Here is an 18,898-nt window from a genome sequence, read left to right as displayed (position 1 = left end):
TACAAATCTAATTAATAATAATAATAATAATAATAATAATAATAATAATAATGTATGGTTAATCTAGAATAGAAAGAAAATGCTCTTAATGTATCTTCAAAGCTATGTCACAAAAGGCTAAGGGAACATATAAGAACAAATCACATTGCATATCAAACAAAATCAAACTATCTAACTGAATATTACAAGAAAAAAATTTCCACAACTGAATGAACAATACAGTACATTCCATTCAGAAAACAATACCTGATTATTTGGATCTGTTAGGTATCTCACCACTATAGGCATAAGGTATTCAGAAAATGCTGCAGGAAAGTTTGGCCTACTCTCCTGTAGAAAAATGGCAATAGGTGGTATCTGTTCCATTAATTCTGTCCGGACGGTAGGTTCTAGAAATTAAATTTTTAAAAAAAATTAAGATACTTTTGGAATTAAGCCAACATTCTGTATCCCATTAGCAGTTGAGAAGATGGATCTAGGACAGGGGCCATCAAACTTGACAATTTTTAAGACTTGTGGACTTCAACTCCCAGAATTCTCCAGCCAGAATTTTGGCTGGAGAATTTTTGGAGTTGAAATCCACAAGTCTTAAAGTTGCCAAGTTTGAAGGCTTCTGATCTAGGAAGCCAACAAATAGTAAACTTCATTCACTTTTCTCCCTGACACTAACATTAAGCATAATGCCTCCAAATTTTAAAAAAAGGCAGCATATAGTATTAAAAACAGTGTTCCATGAATTTTTCTAGTTATCTTTTAATGCTATTTAAATTATTAGATGGACATCACATTATCTGCTAGTTGCAATTTTTACAGTTTAACTACTGTACTAATAGTGTAAAAAGTAGAGAAAAGTAAAATAATTTATACTGTTCAGGATTTTCATTCATTTCAATAGTTGATTCCAATGCTAATATTCTGAAAGGGAGGGGGGATTGTCTCTATCAATATTTTTCACATCCTGTATGATTATTTCTCTAAACTATTCCCTCCTTTACAAAACTACTTTTAAGCTAAACAGCTCCAAATACCATAATACTTCTTTACAGAGGAGCTATTCCTGTCCAATACTACATGTGGTTGGGGTTTTTTCTCATGCTTTCTCCAGAAATATAGGATCTGATATGAAAGGCAATGGAACTGAAAATAGTTTATATGCACCTTATATTGATTGCATTATAAACTGATTAAAAAATAGAAAAAAATAATGTAATAATTATATGAAGAAATCACTCCCTCCTTCACCACAATTTTAGTAATTTATCACTTTCTCATAGTCTCTCCATGAACAACAAAATCTCTTGAGATTTCAAGCAAAAATGTGAAAAACATCTGGAAATCTCAGGAGTTTAAGATTTCATGTTGGCATAATACCTTTGTAGCCTACAAACTGGAAATAAGCTATGCAAATTATCATTGGGAATTTACAAGGCTTTTTAGAGATGCTGATAATTACTGTCACCACAAATTACGTAAAATAATTCTTTTTTTCCCCCTTCGATGTCCATTATTATGTAGAGAAAGCTGCTTCTCAAAATCTGTAAAACGCTATCAATGATTATAGTGATAAGCTAGATTCCATATGAACAAGTTTATACTCAAATACGCTAATGCAGAGAACACATTTTTAATTAATGAGAGTATAAAGACCAGAAGAATCACCTGTATCTTCAGATAGCCGGACCACTATTGACATAACTGTCAGGAAATCTTCCTCATTATGATTGAAATCTCGAAAGACGTCAAGTAGACCCCTGGCAATTATTTGCCTGCAATCGCAACAGATATACACATGTGGTTATTGTTTTCAAATATGAATTCATAATTACAGCTTTGTGAACAAACTAACAACGGGTCTAATTCAACTGCAAATATGTTTTATTTATGTTCAACACAGAGGGGAGTCTCCTGTAGGAATCATCCACATTTCCAAATTACTCAGAGAATTGCTGGCAGAGGATAACATACAAAGCAATACTGGCTGGAAATCAAAGTCTCCTTTTAAAAAAATCCTAAAGGAATGCTAAACTGAGAGATAAGCCGAGAAAGCTTCTAAAATGGTAACTATTGAATTCTAGCTTTTAGAGCAGGGGTGTCAAACTGGTGGTCCATAGGCTGGATGTATTATGTGCAGGCCACGCGCACTCCAGTTTTGCAAAGGGAAAAAAATGTCGCAAAACGTCGCCTGTCAGAAACGTGACGTGGCAAGCTTTAGAGCAGTGTTTTTCAACCAGTGTGCCATGGCACACTAGTGTGCCGTTTGGCAAGGTCAGGTGTGCCGCGAAGCTCAGAGAGAGAAAGAAAGCAAAAGAGAAAGAAAGCAAGAGAGAGAAAGAGCGAGAGAGAGAGAACAAGAGAGAGAGAGAAAGCAAGAGAGAGAGAAAGAGAACAAGAGAAAGAAAGCAAGAGAGAGAGAGAGAGAGAAAGAGAGAGGGAGGGAAGGAGAGAGAAAGACATAGAGGGAGGGAGGGAGGGAGGGAGGGAGGGAGGGAGAGGAAGAGAGAGAGAGCAAAAAAGAGAGGAAGGACGGAAGAGAAAGAAAGAGGGATGGAGAGAGAAAGAAGGAAGGGAGAGAAAGAGCAAGGGAGAGAGAAATAGACCGAAAGGAAGAGAGAGAGATAATTTTTTTGTCCAAACTTTTTTTACCCCCCACACTCCCCCCAACCAATGTGCCCCAGGGTTTCGTAAATATAAAAAATGTGCCGCGGCTCAAAAAAGGTTGAAAATCACTGTTTTAGAGTATTTTTCTCCCTTCTTTCAGCATGCAAAGTAAAGTAAGATTCCTTCATTTCAGCACACATGGATGTGTCCATATAAATCACAGAACATGCACATTTAAGACCTAGACAAAAAAGATTAATAATTAAAGTAATTAAATGGGTATCCTACTTCTAATCAAAGAAAGAAAGAAATAGTAGAATTTTGCAATGATGTTATTAATTATCGTAGTTATTAATTATCAAAGCAATATTGCTGTAATGTCAAAACAATTTTTCCCATTTTGTTCTGGTACTACTGTTTATTACCAGAGATAATATACCATGTCGTTCATTTATTATACAGGTAATCCTCATATACCAATTTCCTCATTCTGCAAGTATTTGAAGTTACAACAATGTTATTTTAAAAAAACCTGTGACCAATCTTGCATTTGGTGACGATTACAGTATCCCAAAGGGACACAAGTGCTATTTGTGAATTTTTATAGTTGGCTAGAGAAAAGTTGAGTTAATAGAGGAGGCAGAATTAAAATCAAATCTCTGTCGTGATGTTTTCTTAACAACTTCAGTTTCAGTACTTCTTTTTTAACAACTGAAGTGAGATCGTAAGCCTGTTGTGATCACAAAATTTCCCACTTAGGAACAGAACTGCAAGTGCCAATTTGGTCATTAAACAAGGAATACCTGTATACAATTCCCTTCTTTAGATTTCAAAACTTTCTCTAAGTGATACCTTGTCTTACAAACTTAATTGGTTCCGGGATGAGGTTCTTAAGGTGAAAAGTTTGTAAGACGAAACAATGTTTCCCATAGGAATCAATGGAAAAGCGATTAATGCGTGCAAGCCCCAAACTCATCCCTTTTGCCAGCCGAAGTGTCCATTTTTGTGCTGCTGGGATTCCCCTGAGGTTCCCCTCCATAGGAAACCCCACCTCTGGACTTCCGTGTTTTTGTGATGCTGCAGGGAAATCCCAGCAGGGGAATCCCAACAGTGCAAAAATGAGCGCTTCGCTGGCAACGGAAGTCCGGAGGTGGGGTTTCCCAGTGAAGGGAGCATCAGTGAAATCGCAGCATCACAAAAACACCAAAGTCCTCGAAACCCCACCTCTGGACCTCTGTGTTTTTGCGATGCAGCGATTTCACAGAGGCTCCCCTCGTTGGGAAACCCCACCTCCAGACTTCCGTTGCCAGCAAAGTGCCCGTTTTTGCACTGCTGGGATTCCCCTGCAGCATCACAAAACACGGAAGTCCAGAGGTGGTGTTTCCCATGGAAGGGAGCCTCAGGGGAATCCCAGCAGCGCAAAAACAGGTGCTTCGCTGGCAACGGGAGTCCAGAGGTGGTGCATCCCAGCGGCGGCGGTGGGTTTGTAAGGTCAAAATAGTTTGTAAGAAGAGGCAAAAAATTCTTAAACCCCCGGTTTGTATCTCGAAAAGTTTGTATGACGAGGCGTTTGTAAGACGAGGTATCACTGTACTTTATTTGAAACAATGCATTTATAACATGATCTAAAACATAGTTGGCCCATGAAAGAGAAAAACACCTCGTATCCTTCAAATATCTGGGCCAACTTTCATCAGCTCCAGAAAGCATAGCCAAAAGGATCTAAACCAAAAGTTATTCAAAATATCCAAACAGCATTAATTGCCTATCCCAGTTTCATGAAAAAATGGTAATAGTTATTTTCTATATTACCTGTTAAATATATTATCACTAAAAGCATATTTTTCTAAACGCCCAAGTGGAGTTAAGTTATCCTGCCCTGGAATGTCTAGGAAAGCAGTTATCCTCATGCTCTCACAATCCGGTCCATAGTCTTCAAATCCAACTTTAAAAAGAAAGAAAAATGACATGTCATCATAGGGGTAGGGGGAATAAAACACCAATCTAATGTACAAATGAACTTGTGGCTGCATTTCATTAATCAGACAGCAAATTTTATTTCTGTAAATGTATGCTCACTTACATGCCTCAATAGAAAGTGTTAAAAAGAAGTTAAATTTGTCAGGTGATATGCGAGGGCAGTAGTTAGTTGCAAAAGGGTGACTGAGTAACTTGTTTAAGTGTATTTCCTTTATTTCAAAAACATAGGCTTTGGAAAATAAAGACAGTTTACAACTGCTGCCTCAAGATCAATTGTCTACCCAACTGTCCACCTAAAGCTGAACTAAAACAATCATTGGGAGCAACACATGTATACATTGTCATAAGTGATCACAATAAATGATAAACCATATTAATTCAGGGACTGAAATCCAAATGCAACTATAGTGTTCCCTCGATTTTCGTGGGTTCGAACTTCGCGAAAAGTCTATACCATGGTTTTTCAAAAATATTAATTAAAAAATACTCCGCATTTTTTTCCCTATACCACGGTTTTCCCCGCCCAATGACATCATATGTCATTGCCAAACTTTTGTCCGCCTTTAATAATATTTTTTTAATAAACTTTAATAAATAAACATGGTGAGTAATAATCTAAATGGTTGCTAAGGGAATGGGAAATTGTAAATTTAGGGATTTAAAGTGTTAAGGGAAGGCTTGTGACACTGTTCATAGCCAAAAATAATGTATTTACTTCCGCATCTCTACTTCGCGGAAATTCGACTTTCGCGGGTGGTCTTGGAACGCATCCCCCGCGAAAATCGAGGGAACACTGTACATGCAAGGAAACTTCATATAATATTGAAAGTGGCACACTACAACCAGAGCAATCTAAGAAATTTCAGATTGTGATTGATTGAAAAGTAGACATTTGGGGAATTGCATTAAAAAGTAACATTAAAGAAAATTTTCCAAGACAATTTAGTAGCTAAGAATATGCACACAATATTATTTGTAGCATCCTAACATTGCTGAAGAGATAGTTTAGACCAGTGGTTCCCAATCCTTTCCAGTCCAACGCCCCCTTGGTGCTAGAAACTCATCCTCATCCCCCATCTAAATGTCTCTGTGCTAGCATACCCCTGCCACTCTCCCTCCACTGACTTTTACCAACTTCTTCCTTCTGTCGCCAGTGGCGCAAAAGTCAGTGAGGGACAGAAAGGACAGACAACGCCAGTAAGAACCAGATGACCAAAAGAGCAGCGTGTCAGTGTTCCAATTAACATCCAAGAAATAAATCAAGAGTCCAGATCTTGGCCTTCTTCCAAGTTCCGATTTATTGTCAGAATCAAGTTTGGTTACAAACTGAAATCAACCCGATACTAACTTTTCCTAAAGTTCTCCACCCAAATTAAGGTTCATCTCTTGTCCTCATCATTTTTTGAGTTGGAGACTTTGGCCTGCCACAGAGATGCCTTTGCAGATAGCCAACAGGGCAGGGGGGCAGCATAAGCAGGTGGGAGAGTTGAATGACATTATTATTATTTATTATTTATTGGATTTGTATGCCGCCTCTCTCTGCAGACATGCTGTAGTCATAAATGCAGGCCACATTTGAGTAGGTTACTTGAAAGTTTACTTCCTTCTCCTTAACTGGTGAAAAAGAAACCAATTTACATTACTGACCATACATGCATATCAACAATCCACCACTACAGTCCAATTGTAGGTTTATCTCTCTAGATTTCATAGTAACAGAGGCTGGAGAGGATGCAGGAGTGTTTCTGAAAAACATCATGTGGATTCAGGTATGTGTGAAAGAGGCATGCTACAAGTTGGGATGATGCAAGATAGATGCCTGTCATGCCCCTGTAGGAGTCCGACTCTGAGATGGAAGAGGAACAGCCTACATCAGGCATGAGCAATTAATTTTGCCATAGGGCCGCATGAGAAATTGGGATGGTTTTAGAGGGCCGGACTAATATAATATAATATATAATATAACTAATGGAATTAATAATTAAGAGCCGGGGTGGCACAGAAGGTAGAGTGCTGTACTGCAGGCCACTGAAGCTGACTGTAGGTTAGCGGTTCAAATCTCATCACAGGTTCAAGGTTGACTGAGCCTTCCATCCTTCCGAGGTGGGTAAAATGAGGACCCGGATTGTGGGGCAATAGGCTGGCTCTGTTTTTTAAAAGTGCTATTGCTAACATGTTGTAAGCCGCCCTGAGTCTAAGGAGAAGGGCGGCATAAAAATCGAATAAATAAAAAAATAAAATAAAAAAATAAAAAAATAATTAACTCAGTTCTACCCAATACTGTATATTATTGGGTAGAACTGAGTTAATTATATTATAATTATAAATTATTATAAAATTATTATAAATTATAAATGATAAATTATAAGTTATAAATTAAATTATACATTATAAAATCTTGAACTCCCGGTTCTTATCTAGAAAAGTTGGACAAACCTCCATGGGACGGTCACAGACAGCGGGCGGGCCACATCCGGCCCTCGGGCCGCATCTTACCCAGGTCTGGCCTACAGAGAGTGAGCCACTGGCTGTGGAGGAAACTGGGGAAGGGCAAAGTCAGGCTGGGCGGAGCAGGGGAGAGGTGGAACAAGGGAGAGGGGGTTCTAAGGCCCATCCCCTCCTCACCCTAGGGCAGGCAGGGAGGAATGGAGAAGAGAGCAACATGGGTTGTGTAGCTTACAAGGGAGGAAAAGGCCCCAATTCCCTCCTCAAGACACACCTGGAGACAAAATTTAAAAAGAGAAGCAAATGGGGGGGGGGGGGTTGTCTGGAACAAATGCTGAGGTCATGTTCATGGTCACCGCTTTATCTGAATTCCTGGCATCCTCCCAACTGGTTTGATTTACTGCCGTGCTACTTTAATTCTGGAACTCCTTATCTTGCTGACTGGATTAACTCCCTATCCTGCTTTTCGGTTTGTGGGTGAGTTCTTCTCCAGACCGAAGAGTAAAAGGGACGTTGGGGGCAAGCTTGGAGCTAATAAAGGGACTATTACTTATTCTCTGGCTGTGTTGCCTTTTGTGGCACGCCCCGGGTCATCTCAATACCATTACGTCATGTCTGGCCAGATCTGCTTCTGAAGGGGACACCTGCCTTCGTTATTTTGAACAATACTGTATAGACACCTAGTTGACAGGGCTGCATTCAACTGGAACAGCCAGTGCATCAGCAAGAGGCCTGGTTTATTTTTCTATGACTGTCATGAAGCCTATCATATTGAGAATGGCCCTGTGTTATTGCAAGCAGGAGTGACAGTCAAAGAAACCCAAATATGTGCTGCGTGTGTCACCTTTCAGCAGTTCCAGAGTTTTGTTCTGAAATAGTGTCTGACAAAAAGAATATTTATTTTTATGCTGTCCTTCTTGTTAGACTCATGTTAGCAATAGCACTTTTTAACAGAGCCAGCATATTGTCCCCACAATCCGGGTCCTCATTTGACCCACCTCGGAAGGATGGAAGGTTGAGTCAACCTTGAGCCGGTGATGAGATCTGAACCGTTGACCTACAGATCCACAGTCAGCTTCAGTGGCCTGCAGTACAGCACTCTACCTGCTGCGCCACCTCGGCTTTAATAGAAGTTGTGAAATCTGAAAGGAGAGATGCTTAGTGGCTTAAGATATTGGTGGTGGCTGGAGTGTAGATATCTTTCCTTTCTCACCACCACCACCACCATCAAAAAATTTTTGGAGACTAGGGAGATAATGATGTTCCTTGGGATTGTGGATATCTAGCTACCATAGATGAGTCGGGGTGGCGCAGGAGGTAGAGTGCTGTACTGCAGGCCACTGAAGCTGACTGTAGATCTGCAGGTCAGTGGTTCAAATCTCATCACCGGCTCAAGGTTGACTCAGCCTTCCATCCTTCCGAAGTGGGTAAAATGAGGACCCAAATTGTGGGGGCAATATGCTGGCTCTGTTAAAATGTCCTATTGCTAACATGTTGTAAGCCGCCCTGAGTCTAAGGAGAAGGGCGGCATAAAAATCGAATAAATAAAATAAATAAATAGTGAGAACATATTGGGTGGATAAGGCATCTGATACATTTATGAGTGGTGAGAGGGAAGACCTGCTATTAGGAACTGAGTGCTGGACAGAAGCACCTTAAAGATCAGATCTGATAATCCACTTTGTTGGTTGTGTTACCAGGTAATAACATGAAATGTTTTGACTGGAGAGTGGAATGACAGTGGTCAGGAGGGAGCTGATAAGTGTATGGAAGAAAGAGCAAGTTATTGTGACAGATAATGGATACAGAGGGCTATGGTGGAGCATAGGAAGTGGACCACTCTTGGGGAAAATGGACTCAGCATGCTATACTAATTCCACATTCCAGCCTCCTATACTTATTCCCAAAGCCTGATCATCTGACTTTCAGTGGCCAGAATCCCTGGCTGATGCTACTCAATTCCATGTCATTCTCTAATAAGGCTTCCCTCGTCCATGATTGAATAGTGCAGGGGAGAGCCAAGCTGGTGTATTTTGCAAAAACATGGTTGGGTGCAGATGGGGTAATCCCTTCTTTAAAATGTGACCAATTGATTACAAATATGCCACCAGCCGTGACTCCAGGCAGGTGGAGTGACCATTAGCATTCCAGAGTCCTTGGAGATGCTTATAGGCACTGCCAAGCAGATAAACTAGATATAAGAGAGACCCTGCTTGTATAGTCAGCCTTGTAGGAACAGATGGTATCATATGCACTTCCCTGCTATATATATAGTGGCTTGCCTACTGGAGCTCTTCCATACTATGTCAGGTGGGGGGGGGAGAGATATGGAATTGCCCAGGCCTATGGCAATGAGGGACTTTAAACTACCTGCCCTGGGCTTAACGTCAAAGGCATTTCAGGAGCTCGTGATTAACCATGAAAACTATGTATTTAACCCAGATTATTGAGAGCCATCCAACTTCCAAAAATGTAAGTGCAGAGAAGCAGTTAAAGGAAAGATAGTAACTGGAGTCTGAGTAGCATATAAATCCAATAATTACCATCATCTGTTAATCTCTGTTAAAGACCATGGAGTACTATTCATCTCTAAAGGTCTAAGTGCCAGAGCCCACTGTAACAACATTGCCAAAAAGGCATTGAGTTAACCTAATCTTGCTTCTTCTCTGGTAATATTGTACAGTGGTACATCTACTTATGAACTTAATTTGTTCTGTGACCAGGTTCTTAAGTAGAAAAGTTTGTAAGAAGAAGCAAATTTTCCCATAGGAATCAATGTAAAAGCAAATAATGCATGCGATTGGGGAAACCACAGGGAGGGTGGAGACAGTTTCCTCCCAGGAGATTCCTAGAGAGGCCCCACGGAGGCTTCTTCCCCCCTTTGCCAGCCCTGTTTCCTCCCAGGAGATTCCTAGAGAGGCCCCACGGAGGCTTCGCCCTGCCTTTTCCGGTTACAGTTTCAAAGGGTCGGGTTTGTAAGTGGAAAATGGTTCTTGAGGAGAGGCAAAAAAATCTTGAACACCAGGTTCTTATCTGGAAAGGTTTGTAAGTAGAGGCGTTCTTAGGTAGAGGTACCACAGTACTTTTGACTAGAGCATACAAAACATTTGCTAGACCAATTCTCAAATACCGCTCAAGTGTCTGGAATCCGCACTACTTTATATATCAGACATTAATACAATTGAGAATGTCCAGAGATATCTCACGAGAAGAGTTCTTCACTCCTCTGTTCACTACAGAATACAACTTCAGCAACAGAGTGGTCAATGCCGGGAATGCCCGACCTGACTCTGTGGTTTCTTCCCCAAATCCCCAATACATTAACTTTAGATTGTTTAAAAAATGGCATGTAAAAGTGGCGTGCATAAACACACCAACATGCCTACCGTCCCTGTCCTAATGTTCCCATCTACTCATAACCATCTCATGTATATATGTTTTACTGTAATATTATATATGCAGGGGAAATAGTATAAAAATAAAAAATAAACACTGCCTTATCACTTACTTTCAGTTTTATGGACAGATATACCAATAAATCAAAAAAAACACCCATCACTACTCTCAAAATTCATAGCAGAGACTATAATGCAGCATCTCGAAACTATAGTGCTTCCACACATAGAACCGAAAGTTTGGATCTTGTATGCAAATTATACCTTTGCCATAATAGAAAAGACTCATGAAGCAATCAACATCTTTAAAAGGAATAAAATTCACAGGGGAAGAAAACAGCAACACTACCTCTTCCGTATGTCCTCACAACTAGAGAAAACAACAGCAAGTTGGAAACACAATTCATCTTCAAAGAACAATCCACACTAACCAACTGGTCCATCACTAAAGAAACAACCCAACCTCCTCCCATGAGAACAGTTGTGTAAGAATATTATTCAAAAGAGCACAAAGACACTGAAGGAACAGAGAAAAAGGAAACAGCTTATATAACATCTTCCAACAACATGGAAAGCCAAGCAATTTTATCACAAAGTGCCTGACCTTTCAACTCACTACAATACAACCAACACAAAGAAAAGAACAACATTGCCATACATCAAAAAATATCCAACAGACTATTACAGAAGCATGGCATCACCATATTTCCCAGCAGTTTGACATTCAGACAAATCAGTCACTAATGACACAGAAAAATAAACCATATTACACACAAGGGACAACAAAAAATTAAGGAAGTGAGAAAAATATTAGAACATGTCCTCTCCAGCGGTCAACACTCAAATAAGCAATAAACAAGGTACTATCAAGACAAAACTACATCCCCACCAGCACTGGGAGGACAAACTGCATCTAAATAGTCCTTGACTGACAACCTTTGACTTAATGATGTTTTGAACTAATGACAAGACTCAGAAAGGATGCTTTACTTCTGACCATCACAAAGATTGCACATATGTTCATAGTCATGTAATCAGAATCTGGGTGCTTGGCAACCTGTTTGTATTTGTAATCTGTTGCCAAGCACACTGCAACTATGCAATCACTATTTCAATATCCTCTACCAGATTCCCCACAAATTCAATGGGGAAGCCAGCAGTTAGAATTGCAAATGGTGATAGTGGTACCTCTACCTACAAATGCCTCATGTTATGAACTTTTCTAGATAAGAACCAGGTGTTCAAGATTTGTTTGCCTTTTCTCAAGAACCATTTTCCACTTATAAACCCGAGCCTCCGAAACTGGAACCAGAAAAGGCAGGGAGAAGCCTCCTTGGGGCCTCTCTAGGAATCTCCTGGGAGAAAACAGGGCCGGAAAAGGTGGGGAGAAGCCTCTGTGGGGCCTCTCTAGGAATCTCCTGGGAGGAAACATGGCCTCCACCCTCCCTGTGGTTTCCCCAATCGCACACATTATTTGCTTTTACATTGATTCCTATGGGAAAAATTGCTTCTCCTTACAAACTTTTCTACTTAAGAACCTGGTCACGGAATGAATTAAGTTCATAAGTAGAGCTACCACTGTATTTGCGAAGAGAACTCCCACTTGGGTCTGGATGAGCTGCTTGCCAAAAGATTTCAGTCCCTGAGCGGAGAGGCAAGGAGGACAAAGTATCTCAGGGAGATGAGAGAATCCCAGCAAAAGCCAGACCTGTCTCTCCATTCACAGGTAAATACATTAGGGTAGCCAACAGGAGTTTGCAAATGGTGATTTATGATCATGAAAGACTACAACCATTCAGAATTCACCCAACAATATCAACTGGTACTGTCAGCTTAAATCATGCAGTCATGTGACAACACACCTTATATGACTGTGTGATCTAGTCATAAGAGTTCCCAGTCCTAATTACAACCAGTGAGCAAGGACTACCAGTATAGCTTGCTAACCCAGTGACTACTAACCTGGAAGTTTAAATGTATATTCCTATCTATAGAGACCCTTTCTTACTCTATTAAACAATGAATACAGCTTTCTTAAAGAGAAAAGGGAGTCTGCAAGTTGAGCAGTTCAACTCCAATTGACAATTATAATCTGGGGTCACAACTAAATACAGCTATTTAGCCATGAGGCAAGGTATGATCATAAATACAGAACAAAACCCATGGCTTTTGAGTTTAGGTTAGCACTTTAACCTGAATCCTGTAATTACAGCCTTTTTTGTTACTATCAAAATAAACAGGATCCAAGAAGTTATATTCTTCAAGTCACAACATTCTCATTAAATTAGCAAAAATTAGAGTTTGCTTTGTTGCAGACATGCTGTTACAAATGAAACAAGAACAGCTGCGGTGGTGCAGTAGTTAGAGTGCACTACTGCAGGCTATGTCTGCTGTCAGATGCCTGCCATTTGGCAGTTCAAATCTCATCAAGTTTAAGCTTCCATCCTTTCAAGATAGGTAAAATGAAATCCCAGATTGTAGGGGGCAATATGCTGACTCTGAAAAATTGCTTAGAGAGGGCTGTAAAGCACTGTAAAGTGGTATATAAATCTAAGTATATTGCTATTAATAGAAAGTTGAGAGTAATTAAGAGATCAGACTATAAAAGAATAAAAATTAAATAACTGGTGATACGTTTCTCACATTGTTTGCATATGAATTTACATGCATGGATGCATGCAACTATATGTATCGTATATGAGCACAAGGCTCTGTTGCTTTAAATAAGGTTATCTTAAACTGTTTGTTTGCAAAATATTTGGACCTAGGGTTTGCTTTGGGTGCCTTGTTTTCAAACATACCCACAATGAGATAATTGCACCTGGTTTCCTTTTGTCTCCACGTCACCTTGAAAATGAGAAACACAACTGAGGGTCAGAGCTTTCCATAGAAATCTCACACCTTCAGATATGACTCTGCCTTTGAAAAGCAAACACCGTACAGAACCCTGGAACTGTCCCATTGCTTTGCATCAAGCTAACACAATAAGTCTGTTTTGAAAGAAGCAAAGACAGCACTCACTAGTGACCCCCCATTTCCCGTCTCATGACCTAGAGATGAAATACATCCTTTGAGAATCCTGCCTTAAAGGATGTACACATTTTGTCATATAGAAAGGAATACTTATTGTTAAGATGGAGTGTATTAGACAAATATGATCTGAAAATAAAAAAAATGCTTACAATATAAAAACTTGACAATTAAGCTTTTTATTTGAAATGTAAAGTTTAACTCTCAAGACTTTTTCTGCTATGTTTTAAATGATCTATGATTAATGTGTGTGTGTGTGTGTGTGTGTGTGTGTGTGTGTGTAGAAAATACTATATACAGTGATCCCTCTATTATTGCGAGGGTTCCGTTCCAAGACCCCTCGCGATAATCGATTTTTCGCGATGTAGGGTTGCGGAAGTAAAAACACCATCTGCGCATGCGCGCCCTTTTTTTCTATGGCCGCGCATGCGTAGATGGTGGAGTTTGCGTTCCCCGCCGCCCACGCAAAGGGGAAACCCCGATTCGGCTCCTCGCTGCTGCTGCGCTACCGAGCAGATCAGCTGCTGGGCGGCCGAAGGAACCTTCCCTGGGTCTTCCCGGCCGCCCACGCAAAGGGGAAACCCCGGCTCCTCGCTGATGCCCGCCGCTCGCCCGCCCGCCAGCAAGAGGGGGAAGACCCAGGGAAGGTTCCTTCGGCCGCCCAGCAGCTGATCTGCTCGGCGCAGTAGCAGCAAGCAGACGAAGATCGGGGTTTCCCAGCCGCCCACGCAAAGGGGAAACCCCGGCTCCTCGCTGATGCCCCCACTCGCCCGCCCGCCGCCCGCCAGCAAGAGGGGGAGAGATATAGAAAGAGAGAGAAGGAAAGAAAGAGATGAGAGAGGGAGGAAGAGAGTGTGAGAGAGGAAGAAGCAAGATAGAGAAAGAGAGAGAGAAAGAAAGATGAGAAAGGAAGGAAGAGAGTGACGTCATCGGTGGAAAAATCGCGATATAGCGTTTCGCTAAGATCGAGATCGCGAAACTCGAGGGATCACTGTAGTAGAAAAAGTGCAGAGAAGAGCAACAAAATGATTAGGGGACTGGAGGCTAAAACCTATGAAGAACAGTTGCACGGCTAGTTTAATGAAAAGAAGGACAGCGGAGACATGTTAGCAGTGTTCCAATATTTCAGGGGTTGCCACAAAGAAGGAGGAGTCAACCTATTCTCCAAAGCACCTGAGGGTAGAACAAGAAGTAATGGGTGAAAACTAAACAAGGAGAGAAGCAACTTAGAACTAAGGAGAAATTTCCTGACAGTCATAACAGTTAATCAGTGGAACAGCTTGCCTCCAGAAGTTGTGAATGCCCCAACACTGGAAGTTCTTAAGCATATGTTGGCTAACCATCTGTCTGAAGTAGTGTAGCAAGGGGCTGGACTAGAAGACCTCCAAGGTCTCTTCCAACTCTGTTGTTATTATTATTATTTATGTATGTAAGTATGTATGCATGTATATGCATCTGCAGTGGGTTGCTTCCAGTTCGGACCAGTTCTAAGAACCAGTAGAGCCGGCCCGGGAGACTTCTTCGCGTGCAAAATGTCACACACACCCCACAGAAAACGGCAGTAGAGGGTTTTAGAACCCACTGATCTGCATGTATGAGTAAGTGTACAGGAATGTGTGTATACATACCGATATATGTATGTATGCATGTGTGCATGTGCACACACACATATATGTGGTCACAGGAAAAAACCAAACGTTAGCTTAACTTAAAATTTCCTTTTTTTACTTTACAATACAATATACAGTATTCACAAAAACCAACAAAGGTTTAAAAGCAAACTCAGCACAAATCTACCAGGGCTGCATTTTAATGCCAGCACCCTCCATTCACAATTACTTGCTACAAGATATTCTTTAAATTTAATTGATGCTGCACCCACTTTTTTTATCAGTTACAGAAAGCAAAACAGAAACAAGCACATAAACATGACGAGATAGATTCAAGCATATCCGTATCCCAAATAAAATGACATTTCTTTTTTTAGTATTTTTCTGTTGACCCAAAACCTTTCTGTCACCTCTCCACTGTAAAACTACATATTATAAGGATTTATACTGCTTTGTGTCATTTATCTATTTCAAGGAAACTGCACAATATGCCAGTATCATAAACTACTTATATATATCAGTATCTTTATTCAGATCTCAGAAAACTGCAAAAGATAGCCTTTCAGATAGGTGTGATTACAATCTGAAACATTTCCAGGAGACTGCAAGATTCATAACTGTAACTCCATACATCTGCTCACTGAGGGCCAACTTCAAAAAGCTAATGACACTGACAGTTAAGGATTTCAAACTGGAGTAGTCACAATATAGACATCAAACAGCCTCAAATATCATTCAAAGCTACAACTTATCCATCCATACATACATATATTGGCATATTCGTGTTTCTTCCTATGTAGGTTTCAGAAATTACTGGCAACTTTTCAACAAGGTTCCACTCGTCATCTTCAGGCTGGTGAAGATGATTACTGGGACTTGAAGATGGCGAGTAACTTACACGGGAAGAAATCCGAATATGCCAAGACCTCCATACCTGTACCCGTGAAAATCTAAGAAAACATATACAGTGATCCCCCGATCATTGCGAGGGTTCCGTTCCAGGACCCCTAGCAATGATCGGGTTTTCATGAAGTAGCGCTGCGGAAGTAAAAACACCATCTGCGCATGCGCAGATGTTTTTACTTCCGCAGCGCTAGCGAGGAGCCGAAGATTGGGGTTCCTGGGAAGGGGACTCAGCTTGTCCGCCGCCCGCTCACGCATCGCCCGCCCACGCCGTTCATTCTCGCCGCTTCCCAGCTGAGTCCTGAAGCGAATTCGCTTCAGGACTCAGCTGGGAAGCGGCGAGAATGAACGGCGTGGGCGAGCGATGCGCGAGCGGGCGGCAGACAAGCCGTTCGCTCGCGCTCGCTCGCGCCGCTTCCCAGCTGAGTCCTGAAGCGAATTCGCTTCAGGACTCAGCTGGGAAGCGGCGAGAATGAACGGCGTGGGCGGGCGATGCGCGAGCGGGCGGCGGACAAGCCGTTCGCTCGCGCGCGCTCGCGCCACTTCCCAACTGAGTCCTGAAGCGAATTCGCTTCAGGACTCAGCTGGGAAGCGGCGAGAATGAACGGCGTGGGCGGGCGATGCGTGAGCGGGCGGCGGACAAGCCGTTCGCTCGCGCGCGCTCGCACCACTTCCCAGCTGAGTCCTGAAGCGAATTCGCTTCAGGACTCAGCTGGGAAGCGGCGAGAATGAACGGCGTGGGCGGGTGAAGGGTGGGCGGGCGGCAGCGAGGAGTTTGCGTGGGCGGTGGGGAAACTCCTCGCTGATGCCCGCCGCTCGCCCTCCCGCCAGCAAGAGGGGGAAGACCTAGGGAAGCCGCCCAGCAGCTGATCTGCCCGGCGCCATCTACACATGCGTGCCCATAGAAAAAAGGGCGCGCATGCGCAGATGGTGTTTTTACTTCCGGGTTGCAAAATCGCCATATAGCCATTTCGCAATGATCGGGGTCGCAATACCGGGGGATCACTGTATATGTATTCACTGCTCAAAAAAATAAAGGGAACACTTAAACAACACAATATAACTCCAAGTAAATCAAACTTCTGTGAAATCAAACTGTCCACTTAGGAAGCAACACTGATTGACAATCAATCATGCTGTTGTGCACATTCAACTTTGTACAGAACAAAGTATTCAATGAGAATATTTCATTCATTCAGATCTAGGATTTGTTATCTGAGTGTTCCCTTTATTTTTTTTGAGCAATATATACTGCTCAAAAAAATAAAGGGAACACTCAAATAACAAATCCTAGATCTGAATGAATGAAATATTCTCATTGAATACTTTGTTCTGTACAAAGTTGAATGTGCACAACAGCATGTAAAATTGGCTGTCAATCAGTGTTGCTTCCTAAGTAGACAGTTTGATTTCACAGAAGTTTGACTTATTTGAAGTTATATTCTATTTTTTAAGTGTTCCCTTTATTTTTTTTGAGCAGTGAATACATACATGTTTCCTTAGATTTTCATGGGTACAGGTATGAAGGTCTTGGCATATTCAGATTTCTTCCATGTAAGTTACTTGCCATCTTCAGGTCCCACTTGTCATCTTCACACACACACACACACACACACATGCACGCACATATATATATATATATATACATATATGAAAGTCTTGGCATATTTGGGTTTCTTCCCATGTAAGTTTCAGAGATTACTGGCAACATTTCAACAAGGTTCCACTCCTCATCTTCAGGCTGGTGAAGATGATGACTGGGACTTGAAGATGGCGAGTAACTTACACGGAAAAAACCCGAATATGCCAAGACCTTCATACCTGTACCCGCGAAAATCTAAGAAAACATATGCATATACACACACACACACACACACACACGTATACTGTATATCCTTTTCTACAAATAGCAACTAAACCGGAAGACAGATGCACAGAAGAAGCATCCTAATCTTTATAACTGTAATCCTCTTCCTCTTCCGACCTCTCTGAGAGTTAATTGTAACAAGCCAAGGCAGAGCTCCTTTGAGGAAAAAACACAACCACCACCACCAGGATCTCCCTGCCATTTTCTTTTCCTTTCACGTGTGTGTGTGTGTGTGTGTTTTGCAGAATTTGAAGGGGGAAAAAATTGAAAACAAGTTACTGTACTCACAATCATCTAAGTCATCCTGCAAATCCACAAAATACAAAGGGATCCCTACAAATGAAAACAAGAGTAAGAAAGAGAGAGAGAGAGAGAAGATACGCGGGAGGGGGGGGGAGTTTGATGTGTTGCGGTTCCACAAACGGGGGAGGAGGGAAGGGGGGGGAGCATGAGCGGGGTGTGGGGGAGCCAGGCATGAAACACACAAATGAATGAAAGCCTCCCAAAAGAAGCAGCCATACGAAACAAGGCAGCAGCAGCAGCAGCAGCACCCCCCCAGATGCCACGGCAACCCGCCATCTTCAAACAGCCCCTGAAACGCTTCCTCCCCATTCACCCACCCCGCAAAAGCAGCAGAAAAACCACATTTTTGAAAAGCTGGCGAAAGAGAGCAAGGGGGGGGGAGAGGAGGAGAGACACCCAGGTAAGCAGGTCGCCCCCTCCCTCCCTCATCCCCCCCCCACCGCTTACCAGCCATTTTGAAAGGCGCATGGGTGAAGGAGGAGACTTGAGGGGGGGGGGGGGGTCCGGAGAGGACGGCCAAAAAAAAAAAAAAGGAGGAGCTGCCGGTTTAAAATCCCGGGTCGCCTTCGGGCGGCGCCCTGCTTCCGAAGCCAAACCGCGGACCGAATCTTTTCTTCCTCGCCCGGCTTCCCGTAATTGAAGTGGAGGGGGGGGGCGGGGAAGGTTGTAATCTTAATGAGCGTGCGCGAAACCGAGGCGCGTCCGGGAGAGCCGGAGGCTGACCCGCGCGCCAAGATGGGGCGTTTCCTTTCCTTTCCTCCCTCCCG

The 18,898-nt window shown here is 42.1% G+C and overlaps 1 protein-coding gene across 4 annotated transcripts in view; it reads right to left on the bottom strand.

Moving 5' to 3' along the window:
* The window catches only part of LOC139163638 (serine/threonine-protein phosphatase 4 regulatory subunit 1-like), a 56,776-nt gene extending 37,897 nt beyond the window's left edge, over positions 1-18,879 (bottom strand). For 2 of the 4 annotated variants that reach the window (XM_070744556.1, XM_070744557.1), the window contains exons 1-5: positions 18,579-18,792; positions 18,117-18,161; positions 4,411-4,543; positions 1,660-1,766; positions 247-389 (exon numbers count right to left, since the gene is read on the bottom strand). In XM_070744556.1, coding sequence (XP_070600657.1) covers positions 247-389; positions 1,660-1,766; positions 4,411-4,543; positions 18,117-18,161; positions 18,579-18,585 — 435 coding nt within the window. In that variant the 5' untranslated portion in view covers positions 18,586-18,792. Of the gene's footprint in view, positions 1-246; positions 390-1,659; positions 1,767-4,410; positions 4,544-18,116; positions 18,162-18,578 lie in introns of all 4 variants that reach the window. The other 2 variants (XM_070744559.1, XM_070744558.1) reach the window with 2 other exon arrangements.
* Between the last annotated feature and the right edge of the window lie 19 nt (positions 18,880-18,898).

The sequence above is a fragment of the Erythrolamprus reginae genome, chromosome 3 (assembly GCF_031021105.1).
Source record: "Erythrolamprus reginae isolate rEryReg1 chromosome 3, rEryReg1.hap1, whole genome shotgun sequence".
Lineage (NCBI taxonomy): Eukaryota > Metazoa > Chordata > Lepidosauria > Squamata > Dipsadidae > Erythrolamprus > Erythrolamprus reginae.
Note: the sequence above shows the minus strand (reverse complement) of the source record. Positions and strands in the feature narration are given on the sequence as shown.